General features: G+C 54.7%; 1 protein-coding gene across 1 annotated transcript in view; it reads left to right on the top strand.

Moving 5' to 3' along the window:
* The window catches only part of NFKBID (NFKB inhibitor delta), a 15,754-nt gene extending 893 nt beyond the window's left edge, over positions 1-14,861 (top strand). The window contains 8 exon segments of the mRNA XM_074930316.1: positions 277-332; positions 335-381; positions 3,363-3,509; positions 5,143-5,194; positions 5,732-5,940; positions 6,839-6,952; positions 9,788-9,952; positions 14,142-14,861. Of these exon segments, the coding sequence (XP_074786417.1) occupies positions 277-332; positions 335-381; positions 3,363-3,509; positions 5,143-5,194; positions 5,732-5,940; positions 6,839-6,952; positions 9,788-9,952; positions 14,142-14,198 (847 nt within the window). The 3' untranslated portion in view covers positions 14,199-14,861.
* The last annotated feature ends 129 nt before the right edge of the window (positions 14,862-14,990 follow it).

Genomic DNA, 14,990 nt, shown 5'->3' with positions numbered 1-14,990 from the left:
AAGCGGGTTGTAACTAGGTGTAACTGGGGGTAACTGGGAATAACCAGGTGTAACTGGGGTAACTGGGGATAATTGGGGGTAACTGGGTGTAACTGGGGATAATTGGGGGTAACTGGGTGTAAGTGGGTGTAAGCGGGTGTCACTGGGTGTCACTGGGGATAATGGGGGTAACCGGGTGTAACTGGGTGTAACTGGGTGTAACTGGGGATAATTGGGGGTAACTGGGTGTAGCGGGTGTAAGCGGGCGTAACTGGGTGTAACTGGTTTGGCCCGCAGGCTGCTGCACGTGCTGTGTGCGCGGGGGCTGCGCGGCCCCGCCCGGGCGGCGGCCGAGGCCTTCGGGGCGCTGGGGGGCTGGAGCTGCGGGAGCACCGCGGGAAGGTGAGCCGCCAGCCGGGCCAAATCCGGAACCGACCGGAACCGACCGGGCCAAAACCGGAACCAACCGGAACCGACCGGAACCGACCGGAACCGACCGGCAACAAAAGGGCCAAACAGGGCAAACGGGGGAGACGGGGTGTAAAAAGGGGTTGGGGGGGATAATGGGGGTGTAAATGGGGGTAAAATGGGGGATAATCGGGGGATAATCGCTAATAATCGATTAATATCGGGGGGATAATGGGGCGAGGGACTCGTTTAACAATCGATTAATGTTTGGGTGATCATGGGAGTAACGATCAGGGTGGTGATTGGGGTAAGAATGGGGTATTGTTCGATTAATAATTGGGGAATAATCGGGTGGTAATTGGGGTGAGAATTGGGGGTGATAACCGCTAATAATCGATTAATAATTGGGGAGTAATCGGGTGGTAATTGGGGTGGTAATTGGGGTGATAACCGCTAATAATCGATTAATAATTGGGGAATAATCGGGTGGTAATTGGGGTGATAATTGGGGGTGATAACCGCTTAATAATCGATTAATAATTGGGGAGTAATCGGGTGGTAATTGGGGTGATACTTGGGGTGATAATCGCTAATAATCGATTAATAATCGGGGGATAATGGGCGAGGGACTCGTTTAACAATCGATTAATGTTTGGGTGATCATGGGAGTAACGATCAGGGTGGTGATTGGGGTAAGAATGGGGTATTGTTCGATTAATAATTGGGGAATAATCGGGTGGTAATTGGGGTGAGAATTGGGGTGATAACCGCTAATAATCGATTAATAATTGGGGAGTAATCGGGTGGTAATTGGGGTGAGAATTGGGGGTGATAATCGCTAATAATCGATTAATAATTGAGGAATAATCGGGTGGTAATTGGGGTGAGAATTGGGTGATAACCGCTAATAATCGATTAATAATTGAGAATAATCGGGTGGTAATTGGGGTGATAATTGGGGTGATAACCGCTAATAATCGATTAATAATTGAGGAATAATCGGGTGGTAATTGGGGTGAGAATTGGGGTGATAACCGCTAATAATCGATTAATAATTGGGGAATAATCGGGTGGTAATTGGGGTGAGAATTGGGGTGATAACCGCTAATAATCGATTAATAATTGAGGAATAATCGGGTGGTAATTGGGGTGATAATTGGGGTGATAACAGCTAATAATCGAGTAATAATTGGGGAATAATTCGGGTGGTAATTGGGGTGATAACCGCTAATAATCGATTAATAATTGGGTGATGATTGGGTGGTAATAGAGGTGAGAGTGGGAGTAATAATCGTTTAGCAGTCGATTAATGTTCGGGTAATAATTGGGGTTATAATTGGGTTGATGATTGGAGTAATAATGGGTTGTTATTATTCGATTGATCGTTGGGTAATAATCGGGGTATTAATTGGGTTATAATTGGGGGATAGTCGCCGATAATTGATTAATAATCGGGTAGTAATTAAGGTGATGATGGGAGTGATAATTGGGGTGAGAATTGGGGGGATAATCGCTAATAATCGGTTAATAATTGGGGTGATAATGGCAGAGAGATTCGTTTCACAATCGATTAATAATTGGGGTAATAATTGGAGTAATGATTCGGGTGGTGATTGGGTTGATAATTGGGGTAACGATGGATTGTTGTTCGATTAATAATCGGGTGATAATTGGGGTATTAATGGATGATAACTGGGGGATAATCGCTAATAATCGATTAATAATTGGGTGAGAATTGGAGTGATAATCGTTTAACAGTCGGTTAATAATTGGAGTAATAATTTGGGTGATAATCGGGTGGATAATTGGGGTAATAATCGATTATTATTCGGTTGATAAATGGGTAATAATTGGGCTACTGACTGGATTCTAATTGGGTGATAATCGGAGTGATAATCGCTACTAATTGATTAATAATTGGGTAATAATTAAGGTGATGATTGGAGTCATAATTGGGGTGAGAATTTGGGGGGATAATAGCTAATAATCGATTAATAATTGGGTAATAACCAGGGTAATAATTGGGTGGTAATTGGGGTGATAATGGGAGAGAGAATCGTTTAACAATCGATTAATAATTGGGGTAATAATTGGGGTTGTAATTGGGTTGATAATTGGGGTAATGATGGATTATTATTCGATTAATAACTGCGTGAGAATTGGGTGATAACTCGGGTGATAATCGCTAATAATCGATTAATAATTGGGTGGAAATTTTTGCGAGAAATGGCGTAATAATCGTTTAACAGTCTATTAATATTTGGGTAATAATTTGGGGTATTAATTGGCTTATAATCGATTAATAATTGGGGTAATAATTGGGGTGATAGTCACCAATAATTGATTAATAATTGGGGTGATAATTAGGGCGAGAATTGATTACGAATTGGGTGATAATCCGGGCGATAATTGGGGCGATAATTGGGGTGATAATTAGGACGATAATTGATTAATAACTGGGTGATAATCGGGGCAATAATTGGGGTGATAATTGGGTTGATAATTAAGGTGATGATTAATAATTGGGTGATAATTGAAGTGATAATTGGAGCAATAATTGGGGCGACAATTGAGGTGTTAATTAGAGTGATAATTGATTAATACTTGGGGCACTAATTGGGTGATAATCGGGGTGATAATCGCTAATAATCGATTAATAATCGCGTAATAGTTGGGGTAGTAAATGGAGTAATAACTGAGCGATAATTGGGGCGATAACTGATTAATAATTAGGGCGATAATTGATTATTAATTGGGCGATGGGGTCCTAATTAGGGTCACGGCGGGTTAATTAACAATGGTAATTAACAACGGAGCCAATCAGGGGCAATAAAGGGGAACGGGGCCACGACTCGGGGTCCCGAGTCACTTTGGGGGGCAGCCCTTGACCCCCGACCTTGACCTTTGACCCCTGACCCTTGACCTTTCACGTGACCTTTGCCCTTTCACCTGACCTTTGACCTTTGACCCCCCAGACCCCTCTGCTGGTGGCGGCGGCGGCCGCGGCTCCGGGCATCGTCCGTGACCTCGTGACCTTGGGGGCTGACCCCGATGCCGCCGATGTGGGGGGTCGAACCGCCCTGCACCTGGCGGCCACCTACGGGCTCCCCCGCGTGCTCCAGGTGGGACCCCGAAACCCCCCGAAATTCACCAAAATCGGGTGGAATTTACCCCAAATACACCGCCCCCCCCCGAGGGACTGGGTGACCTGGAGGGGCCCCAAAACCCCTCCCTGGGGGGCTCCAGGTGGAGGGGGGCCCCCCAAAACCCACTGACCCCCCCGTGGGGACCCCTTGTGCTCCGGGTGGGACCCCGAAACCCCCCGAAATTCACCAAAATCGAGTGAATTTACCCCAAAATACACCGCCCTCCCCCCGAGGGACTGGGTGACCTGGAGGGGCCCCAAAACCCCTCCCTGGGGGCTCCAGGTGGAGGGGGCCCCCCAAAACCCACTGACCCCCCCGTGGGGACCCCTTGTGCTCTGGGTGGGACCCCGAAACCCCCCGAAATTCACCAAAATCGGGTGAATTTACCCCAAAATACACCGCCCCCCCCCCCGAGGGACTGGGAGATGCGGGTGGGCCCCAAAACCCCTCCCTGGGGGCTCCAGGTGGAGGGGGGGCCCCCAAAACCCACTGACCCCCCCGTGGGGACCCCTTGTGCTCCGGGTGGGACCCCGAAACCCCCCGAAATTCACCAAAATCGGGTGAATTTACCCCAAAACCCCCCCAACCCCCCAAAAAAACTTCCCGAACCCCCCAAAACCCTCAAAGTCCCCCCAAAACCCCCCAAACCCCCCCAAAACCCCTCAAAATCCTCCAAATCCCCCAAAACTTCCCTAAAGCCCCCCCAAAGTTCCCCAACCCCCCAAATCTCCCAAGATCCCCCCCAAATTCTCCAAAACCCCCCAAAACCCCTCGAAGTCCCCCCAACCCCCCCCAAATCCTTCAAAACCCCCAAAACCCCCCAAAATCCCCCCAATCCCCCCAAAACTCCCCAAAGCCCCCCCCAAGCCCCCCCAAATTCCCCGAAGCCCCCCCAAATTCTCAAAAAACCCCAAAACCCCCCAAAACTCCCCAAAACCCCCAAAACCCCTCGGAGCCCCCCCCAGCCCCCCCCAAATCCCCCCAACCCCCCCAAAAACTTCCTCAAACCCCCCAAAACTCCACAACCCCCCCCCAAAATTCCCCAAAGCCCCCCCAAAACTTCCCAAAACTCCCCGAAGCCCCCCAAATTCTCAAAAACCCCCCCAAACCCCCCCAAAACCCCCCCAACCCCCACAAGACACCCCCAAACCCCTCAAAGCCCCCCCCAGGCCCCCCCTAATCCTCCAAAACCCCCCCAAAAATCCCCCCCAACCCCCCCAAAACTCCCCAAAGCCCCCCCAAATTCCCCGAAGCCCCCCCAAATTCTCAAAAAAACCCCCAAACCCCCCCAAACCCCCCAAGACCCCCCAAAACCCTCAAAGCCCCCCCCAACCCCCCCAAAATCCCCCCAACCTCCCAGAAACTTCCCCCAACCCCCCCAAAATTCCACAAACCCCCCAAAACCCCCCCAAGACCCCCCAAAACTTCCTAAATCCGCCCCCCCCCCCCAATCCCCTTAACCCTCCCGGGGGGGGGGGGGGAGCCCCCAGATGATTTGGGGGGCCCCCTCAACCCCCCTCCCCCCCCTTTTACGCAGAATTGGAGGGGGGGGGGGAGAGATTTTGGGGTGCTGACCCCCCCCCCCCCTTTTCCCCCCACCCCCCCCCAGGCTGTGATGTCATCGGGGGTCCCCGTGAACGTGGAGGCCAGAAATTTCGAAGGTCGGAAAATTTGGGGGGGCCCCCCGGGGGGCTTGAGGGGGGGGGTGTCCCCAATTTTGGGGGGTCTTTGGGGGTCCCCTGGGGGGATTTTTCCTCAATTTGGGGGGGTCAAGGGGGGGGTCCCCCAATTCTGGGGGGGTCTTGGGGGGGTCTCCCCAATTTTGGGGGTCCTGGGGGGTTTCCCCAATTTTGGGGGTCATGGGGGGTGTCCCTAATTTTGGGGGGGTCTTGGGGGGGTCTCCCCAATTTTTGGGGGTCTTTGGGGGGGGTGTCCCCAATTTTGGGGGGGTCCCCCAATTCTGGGGGGGTCTTGGGGGGGTCTCCCCAATTTTGGGGGGTCCTGGGGTTGGTCCCAAATTTGGGGGGGGGGGGGGGGTGTCTTTGGGGTCCCTGGGGGCTTTTTCCAATTTGGGGGGGTCCCGAATTTGGAGGGGGTCTTGGGGGGGTCCCCAATTTTGGGGGGGACCCCTGGGGGGGGTCTAATTTTGGGGGGGGGGGGGGGGGGCCCATCCTGACACCCCCCCCCCCCCCCCCAAGGTCAGACCCCTCTGCACTGCGCTGTCCTATCCCATAATGCCTCGCTGCGAGCCGGGGGGGTCCCCGAGATGGGGGGGGTCCCGGAGATGGGGGGGGCTCCCCCCTCCGCTTCGGCGTTTGGGGGGGGCCCCCCCCAAAATTCGACCCCCCAAGATCGGCTCCGCTGCGTCGAGCTGCTGCTGCGGATGGGGGCGGATTGCGGCAGCCAGGTACCCCCGGGGGGGCCCCCAAAACCCCGGGGGGGGGGTCAGGGGGGTCATGGGGCCCCCCCAAATTCTTGGGGACCCCCGGGGGGGGGGTCAAGGAGGTGATGGAGACGCCTGGGGGGGGGGGGGTGGGGTGTCAAAGGGGTCTTGGGGCCCCCCAAAAAAATCTTGGGGGCACCAGAGGGGGATCAAGGGGGTTTGGGGAACATTAGGGGGGGTCTTGGTGCCCCCCCCCAAATTCTTGGGGGTCCCAGGGGGGGTCAAGGGGGTGATGGGACCCCTAAATATCTTGGGGACCCCCGGGGGGGGGGTCAAGGGGGTCTTGGGCCCCCTAAAAAATCTTGGGGACCCGCAGGGGGGGTCAAAGAGGTGATGGGGATCCCTGGGGGGGGCCAAGGGGGGTGATGGGACCCCCCCAAAATCTTTGGGGCACCCAGGGGGGGGGTCAAGGGGGTAATGGGGACCCCCCCAATTGTTGGGGGGCAGCAGGGGGGGTCAAGGGTGTCTTGGGGCCCCCCAAAAAATCTTGGGGACGCCCAGGGGGGTCAATGGGGTGATGGGGAACGTTTGGGGGGGGGGGGATCAAGGGGGTCATGGTCCCCCCCCCCCAAATTCTTGGGGGTCCCCAGGGGGGGTCAAGGGGGTGATGGGACCCCTAAATATCTTGGGGACCCCCGGGGGGGGGGTCAAGGGGGTCTTGGGGCTCCCCCCAAAAAAATTTTGGGGCTCCCCGGGGTGGGCTCAAGGTGGTGATGGAGACGCCCTGGGGCGGGGGGGGGGGGTGTCAAAAGGGGTCATGGGGCTCCCCTAAAAATCTTGGGGACCCCAGAGGGGGATCAAGGGGGTGATGGGACCCCCCCCGCCCCCCCAAAAAAAAAAATTTTGGGGTGCCCCCCCCCAGGACATGAAGAGCAGCCAGACCGTGCTGCACTTGGCCGTCCGGGCGGGGAACCTGACCCTGACCCGCCTGCTGCTGCGCCAGCCCGGCGCCGCCCCCCGCCTGCTCCACCTCAGGGTACCCCCGGGGGCACTTGTGGGCGGCTGTGGGGCTGGGAGGGGGGGGAGATGTGGGGCTGGGGGGGAGATATGGGGCGCTATGGGGGGGTTAGGGGGGGTCTAGAGGGGTTTTGGGGGGGTTTATAGGGGATCTATGGGGCTGGGGGGGGATCTATGGGGCTGGCGGGGGGATCTATGGGCTGGGGGGGAGATGTGGGGTTGGAGGGGGAGATATGGGGCGCTATGGGGGGGTTAGGGGGGTCTAGAGGGGTTTTGGGGGGGTTTATAGGGGATCTATGGGGCTGGGGGGGGATCTATGGGGCTGGCGGGGGGATCTATGGGGCGGGAGGGGGATCTATGGGGCTGGGGTGGGGAGATGTGTGGCTGGGGGGGGAGATGTGGGGCTGGGGGGGGAGATATGGGGCGCTATGGGGGGGTTAGGGGGGGTCTAGAGGGGTTTTGGGGGGGTTTATAGGGGATCTATGGGGCTGGGGGGGGATCTATGGGGCTGGCCGGGGGATCTATGGGGCGGAGGGGAGATGTGGGGCTGGAGGGGGAGATGTGGGGTTGGAGGGGGAGATATGGGGCGCTATGGGGGGGTTAGGGGGGGTCTAGAGGGGTTTCGGGGGGTTTATAGGGGATCTATGGGGCTGGGGGGGGATCTATGGGGTGGGAGGGGGATCTATGGGGCTGGGGTGGGAGATGTGGGGCTGGGGGGGGAGATGTGGGGCTGGGGGGGGAGATGTGGGGGTTGGAGGGGGAGATATGGGGCGCTATGGGGGGATTAGGGGGGGTCTAGAGGGGTTTTGGGGGTTTTACAGGGGATCTATGGGGCTGGGAGATCTTATGGGGCTGGGGGGGAGATGTGGGGCTGGGGGGGAAGATGTGGGGTTGGAGGGGGAGATATGGGGCGCTATGGGGGGGTTAGGGGGGTCTGGAGGGGTTTGGGGGGGTTTATAGGGGATCTATGGGGCTGGGGGGGGATCTATGGGGCTGGCGGGGATCTATGGGGCGGGAGGGGGGATCTATGGGGCTGGAGGGGAGATGTGGGGCTGGGGGGGGAGATGTGGGGTTGGAGGGGGAGATATGGGGCGCTATGGGGGGGGTTAGGGGGGTCTAGAGGGGTTTTGGGGGGTTTATAGGGGATCTATGGGGCTGGGGGGATCTATGGGGCTGGCGGGGGGATCTATGGGGCGGGAGGGGGGATCTATGGGGCTGGGGGGGGAGATGTGGGGCTGGAGGGGGAGATGTGGGGTTGGAGGGGGAGATATGGGCGCTATGGGGGGGTTAGGGGGGTCTAGAGGGGTTTTGGGGGGGTTTATAGGGGATCTATGGGGCTGGGGGGGATCTATGGGGCTGGCGGGGGGATCTATGGGGCTGGGGGGGGAGATGTGGGGCTGGGGGGGGAGATGTGGGGTTGGAGGGGGAGATATGGGGCGCTATGGGGGGGTTAGGGGGGGTCTAGAGGGGTTTTGGGGGGGTTTATAGGGGATCTATGGGGCTGGGGGGGATCTATGGGGCTGGCGGGGGGATCTATGGGGCTGGAGGGGGAGATGTGGGGTTGGAGGGGGAGATATGGGGCGCTATGGGGGGTTAGGGGGGTCTAGAGGGGTTTTGGGGGTTTTACAGGGGATCTATGGGGCTGGGGGAAGATCTATGGGGCTGGGGGGGGAGATGTGGGGCTGGAGGGGGAGATGTGGGGTTGGAGGGGGAGATATGGGGCGCTATGGGGGGTTAGGGGGGGTCTAGAGGGGTTTTCGGGGGGTTTTATAGGGGATCTATGGGGCTGGGGGGGGATCTATGGGGCGGGAGGGGGGATCTATGGGGCTGGAGGGGGAGATGTGGGGCTGGAGGGGGAGATGTGGGGCTGGGGGGGGAGATGTGGGGTTGGAGGGGGAGATATGGGGCGCTATGGGGGGGTTAGGGGGGTCTGGAGGGGTTTTCGGGGGGTTATAGGGGATCTATGGGGCTGGGGGGGGATCTATGGGGCTGGGGGGGGAGATGTGGGGCTGGGGGGGGAGATGTGGGTTGGAGGGGGAGATATGGGGCGCTATGGGGGTTTAGGGGGGGTCTAGAGGGGTTTTGGGGGGGTTTATAGGGGATCTATGGGGCTGGGGGATCTATGGGGCTGGCGGGGGGATCTATGGGGCGGGAGGGGGGATCTATGGGGCTGGGGGGGAGATGTGGGGCTGGAGGGGGAGATGTGGGGTTGGAGGGGGAGATATGGGGCGCTATGGGGGGGTTAGGGGGGTCTAGAGGGGTTTTGGGGGGGTTTACAGGGGATCTATGGGGCTGGGGGTGAATCTATGGGGCTGGCGGGGGGATCTATGGGGCTGGGAGGGGGATCTACGGGTCTGGGGTCAGATCTATGGGGCTGAGTTCAGATCTATGGGGCTGGAGGAGAGCTATCTGGGTGTCCATAAGGGATTTAGTGGGGTTTATTGGCAATCTATGGGTCCGGGGTCAGATCTATGGGTCCGGGGTCAGATCTATGGGTCCTGGGTCGGATCTATGGGGCTGGGGTCAGATCTATGGGGCTGGAGGAGAGCTATCTGGGGTGTCCTATAAGGGATTTAGGGGGGTTCATTGGCGATCTATGGGTCCGGCGTCAGATCTATGGGTCCGGCGTCAGATCTATGGGTCCGGGGTCAGATCTATGGGGCTGGAGTCAGATCTATGGGGCTGGGTTCGGATCTATGGGGCTGGAGGAGAGCTATCTGGGGTGTCCATAAGGGATTTAGTGGGGTTTATTGGCAATCTACGGGTCCGGGGTCAGATCTACGGGTCCGGGGTCAGATCTATGGGTCCGAAATCGGATCTATGGGGCGCCCACATGTCCCGCCCCCTTCCCCAGGCCCACGGCAACACCCCACTGCACATGGCGGCGGCGCTGCCGGGGGGCCCGAGCCAGGAGCCGCTGATCCGCCTCCTGCTGGCCTGGGGGGCCGACCCCGGCGCCCGCAACCTGGAGCACGAGCTGCCCCACAACCTCCTGCCCCACGGCGCCCCCGGAGAGCAGGTGGGGTCCCCTAGAGCCCCCCCAAAAAATATGGGGCGGCCCGAGTGTCGTGTCCCCCCCCCCCCCCCAGCTCCCCCCAAAAAATCTTCCTCGGCCGCCGCGAAAAATTGGGCTGGAAAGCGCCAAAAATGGTCCCGGAGCGCCAAAATTGGGTTTTTTTACCCCAAAATTCGGGTTCTGCGCCCCAAAATGTTGATTTGACCCGAAAGAGTCTTTTTGTGGCCCAAAAATTGGGACTGGAATGGGAAAATTTGGTGGTTGCACCCCAAAATCTTCCCGCTAAAAAAAAATTTAATAAAAGCGCCAAAAATGGTCCCGGAGAGCCAAAATCGGGGTTTTTTTGCCCCCAAAATTCGGGTTCTGCGCCCCAAAATGTTGATTTGACCCGAAAGAGTCTTTTTGTGCCCCAAAAATTGGGACTGGAATGGGAAAATTTGGTGGTTGCACCCAAAATCTTCCTGATTAAAAAAAATAAATAAAAGCGCCAAAAATGGTCCCGGAGCGCCAAAATTGGGGTTTTTTGCCCCAAAATTCGGGTTCTGCGCCCCAAAATGTTGATTTGACCCGAAAGAGTCTTTTTGTGGCCCAAAAGTTGGGACTGGAATGGGAAAATTTGGTGGTTGCACCCCAAAATCTTCCTGATTAAAGAAAAATATATAAAAGCGCCAAAAATGGTCCCGGAGCGCCAAAATCGGGGTTTTTTGCCCCAAAATTCGGGTTCTGCACCCCAAAATGTTGATTTGACCCGAAAGAGTCTTTTTGAGGCCCAAAAATTGTGACTGGAATGGTAAAATTCGGTGGTTGCACCCCAAAATCTTCCCGCGGAAAAAAAAATTTAATAAAAGCGCCAAAAATGGTCCCGGAGCGCCAAAATTGGGGGTTTTTGCCCCAAAATTCGGGTTCTGCACCCCAAAATGTTGATTTGGCCCGAAAGAGTCTTTTTGTGGCCCAAAAATTGGGACTGGAATGGGAAAATTCGGTGGTTGCACCCCAAAATCTTCCCGGTGAAAAAAAAATTAATAAAAGCGCCAAAATGGTCCAGGAGCGCCAAAATCGGGGTTTTTTGCCCCAAAATTCGGGTTCTGCGCCCCAAAATGTTGATTTGGCCCGAAAGAGTCTTTTTGAGGCCCAAAAATTGTGACTGGAATGGGAAAATTTGGTGGTTGCACCCCAAAATCTTCCCGGTGAAAAAAAAATTAATAAAAGCGCCAAAAATGGTCCCGGAGCGCCAAAATTGGGGATTTTTGCCCCAAAATTCGGGTTCTGCGCCCCAAAATGTTGATTTGACCCGAAAGAGTCTTTTTGTGGCCCAAAAATTGGGACTGGAATGGGAAAATTTGGTGGTTGCACCCCAAAATCTTCCTGATTAAAGAAAAATATATAAAATGGGGTGAGAAAGCGCCAAAAATGGTCCCGGAGCGCCAAAATCGGGGTTTTTTGCCCCAAAATTCGGTTCTGCACCCCAAAATGTTGATTTGGCCCGAAAGAGTCTTTTTGAGGCCCAAAAATTGTGACTGGAATGGGAAAATTTGGTGGTTGCACCCCAAAATCTTCCCGGTGAAAAAAAAATTAATAAAAGCGCCAAAAATGGTCCCGGAGCGCCAAAATTGGGGATTTTTGCCCCAAAATTCGGGTTCTGCGCCCCAAAATGTTGATTTGACCCGAAAGAGTCTTTTTGTGGCCCAAAAATTGGGACTGGATGGGAAAATTCGGTGGTTGCACCCCAAAATCTTCCTGATTAAAGAAAAATATATAAAATGGGGTGAGAAAGCGCCAAAAATGGTCCCGGAGCGCCAAAATCGGGGTTTTTTGCCCCAAAATTCGGGTTCTGCACCCCAAAATGTTGATTTGGCCCGAAAGAGTCTTTTTGAGGCCCAAAAATTGTGACTGGAATGGTAAAATTCGGTGGTTGCACCCCAAAATCTTCCCGCGGAAAAAAAAAATTAATAAAAGCACCAAAAATGGTCCCGGAGCGCCAAAATTGGGGTTTTTTGCCCCAAAATTCGGGTTCTGCACCCCAAAATGTTGATTTGGCCCGAAAGAGTCTTTTTGTGCCCCAAAAATTGGGACTGGAATGGGAAAATTTGGTGGTTGCACCCCAAAATCTTCCTGATTAAAAAAAATATATAAAATGGGGTGAGAAAGCGCCAAAAATGGTCCCGGAGCGCCAAAATCGGGGTTTTTTGCCCCAAAATTCGGGTTCTGCACCCCAAAATGTTGATTTGACCCGAAAGAGTCTTTTTGTGGCCCAAAAATTGGGACTGGAATGGTAAAATTCGGTGGTTGCACCCCAAAATCTTCCCGCGGAAAAAAAAATTTAATAAAAGCGCCAAAAATGGTCCCGGAGCGCCAAAATTGGGGGTTTTTGCCCCAAAATTCGGGTTCTGCACCCCAAAATGTTGATTTGGCCCGAAAGAGTCTTTTTGTGGCCCAAAAATTGGGACTGGAATGGGAAAATTTGGTGGTTGCACCCCAAAATCTTCCTGATTAAAAAAAATTAAATAAAAGCGCCAAAACTGGTCCCGGAGCGCCAAAATTGGGGTTTTTTGACCCAAAATTTGGGTTCTGCGCCCCAAAATGTTGATTTGGCCCGAAAGAGTCTTTTTGTGGCCCAAAAATTGGGACTGGAATGGGAAAATTTGGTGGTTGCACCCCAAAATCTTCCTGATTAAAGAAAAATATATAAAATGGGGTGAGAAAGCGCCAAAAATGGTCCCGGAGAGCCAAAATCGGGGTTTTTTGCCCCAAAATTCGGGTTCTGCGCCCCAAAATGTTGATTTGACCTGAAAGAGTCTTTTTGTGGCCCAAAAATTGGGACTGGAATGGGAAAATTTGGTGGTTGCACCCCAAAATCTTCCTGATTAAAAAAAATTAAATAAAAGCGCCAAAAATGGTCCCGGAGCGCCAAAATTGGGGATTTTTGCCCCAAAATTCGGGTTCTGCGCCCCAAAATGTTGATTTGGCCCGAAAGAGTCTTTTTGTGCCCCAAAAATTGGGACTGGAATGGGAAAATTTGGTGGTTGCACCCCAAAATCTTCCTGATTAAAAAAAATATATAAAATGGGGTGAGAAAGCGCCAAAAATGGTCCCGGAGCGCCAAAATCGGGGTTTTTTGCCCCAAAATTCGGGTTCTGCACCCCAAAATGTTGATTTGACCCGAAAGAGTCTTTTTGAGGCCCAAAAATTGTGACTGGAATGGTAAAATTCGGTGGTTGCACCCCAAAATCTTCCCGCGGAAAAAAAAAATTAATAAAAGCACCAAAAATGGTCCCGGAGCGCCAAAATTGGGGTTTTTTGCCCCAAAATTCGGGTTCTGCACCCCAAAATGTTGATTTGGCCCGAAAGAGTCTTTTTGTGCCCCAAAAATTGGGACTGGAATGGGAAAATTTGGTGGTTGCACCCCAAAATCTTCCTGATTAAAGAAAAATATATAAAATGGGGTGAGAAAGCGCCAAAAATGGTCCCGGAGCGCCAAAATCGGGTTTTTTTACCCCAAAATTCGGGTTCTGCACCCCAAAATCCCCCCTGGACTCCCCAAATCCTCCCGTGCCCCAATCCAGCCCACCTGCACCCCAAAATTGCCCCCAGAACCCCCCCAAATCCTCCTGGTTTCCCTCCTCCCCCCCTCCCCAAATCATTCCGTGCCCCAAAATCGCCTTTTTTCACCCCAAAATCCTCCCCCCCGGAAGCCCAAAATTCCATTTCTGAGCCCCAAAATCCCCTTTTTACACCCCAAAATCCTCCCCCGGGGATCCCCAAATCCTGCTGGGGCCAACCCATGGGGTTATTTTATGCCCCCCCCCCCAAATTTTGGTGTTAATTCTCAGGATTTTGGGGGCTCAAGATTTCACATTTTTGGACAAACCCACAACCCCAATATTTTTCGGGGGGTCAAACCGCAAGATTTTGGGGTGAAACGGCCAAATTTTGGGGGGCTCAAAACCCACGATTTTTTGCCTCCCCCCCCCCAAATTCAACCCCCCCCCCTAAAAACTTCAGGCTCCTCCCACACGATTTTAAGGCCAAAAAACGACAATTTGGGGGTTCGACCCCCAAATTTTTAGACCCGCCCCCAACTCGCCCACCCCCCTCCTCATCCTTTTGGGGTGAAAAATGGAGATTTAAGGAAAAAAAATATTAAAAATTTACCCCCCCTTCTCTCCCCCCCCCCCCCTTCTTCTTCTTCCAGCTTCGCCTCCTCCTCAAGAGCCGCCGGGGGACCCGCCGCCCCGCCCCCTCTTCCTGAAGCCGGAAGTGACGTCAGAGGGGGCGGGGCCAACCGGATGTGACATCACAGGGCGGTGACACCCCCCACATTGAGGGCGTGTCCCCCCCCCCCCCTTTTAATTTTTCTTGATTTCCGTGAAATCGTCAATTTTAGAGGGGGGGGTGTGTGAGGAAAAGGGGGCGGGGCTTTGCTTAAGCCACGCCCTCATCCCGCCCCCCCCCCCGCCTCATTTCCGGGAAATGAATCACTGAACCACATTGGTTGAGCGGAGGGGGGGGGGCGGGGCTAAAGGGGGTGCCCAGAGACCCCGCCCCCAATTCCATCTCCCCCCTCCTCCCAGGGGCGTCGCCCCTTTAAGAATCCCCCCGGGGAGTGGGCGGGGCTAAGCCCTGCCCCTCCCCCTTTCAACCCTCATTAACGAGGGATGTTAATTAGGAGAAGGAAAGGCGGGGGGAGGGGATTTATGCCCCGCCCCCCCCCCCCCCGCACCCCAAATTTGGGGCCGAACCTCAAAATCGGGCGAATTCCCCCCAAAAAACGCGATGAGAGACGCTGAACTGGGGGGAAACTGGTTTATACTGGGAAACGGCGGCGGCGGGGGGGGAAGGGAGGGGCGGGGACACACCCCCCGTGAATCCCCTCCTCCCCCAAGCCCCTCCCCCTAATGAATAAACCGTGTTGATTGGCTGAAGCGAGCGGCGGCGTTTAAAAGGGGGGGGGGTGTTGCTTTAAGACGAAGCCACGCCCCCGCATTAATATGCAGATTTAGGGAAACTCCGCCTCGTGGTGAGGGTGGGGTTTGTTGAGAGG

The sequence above is a fragment of the Athene noctua genome, chromosome 33 (genome assembly GCF_965140245.1).
Source record: "Athene noctua chromosome 33, bAthNoc1.hap1.1, whole genome shotgun sequence".
In the NCBI taxonomy this organism is placed as follows: domain Eukaryota; kingdom Metazoa; phylum Chordata; class Aves; order Strigiformes; family Strigidae; genus Athene; species Athene noctua.
Note: the sequence above shows the minus strand (reverse complement) of the source record. Positions and strands in the feature narration are given on the sequence as shown.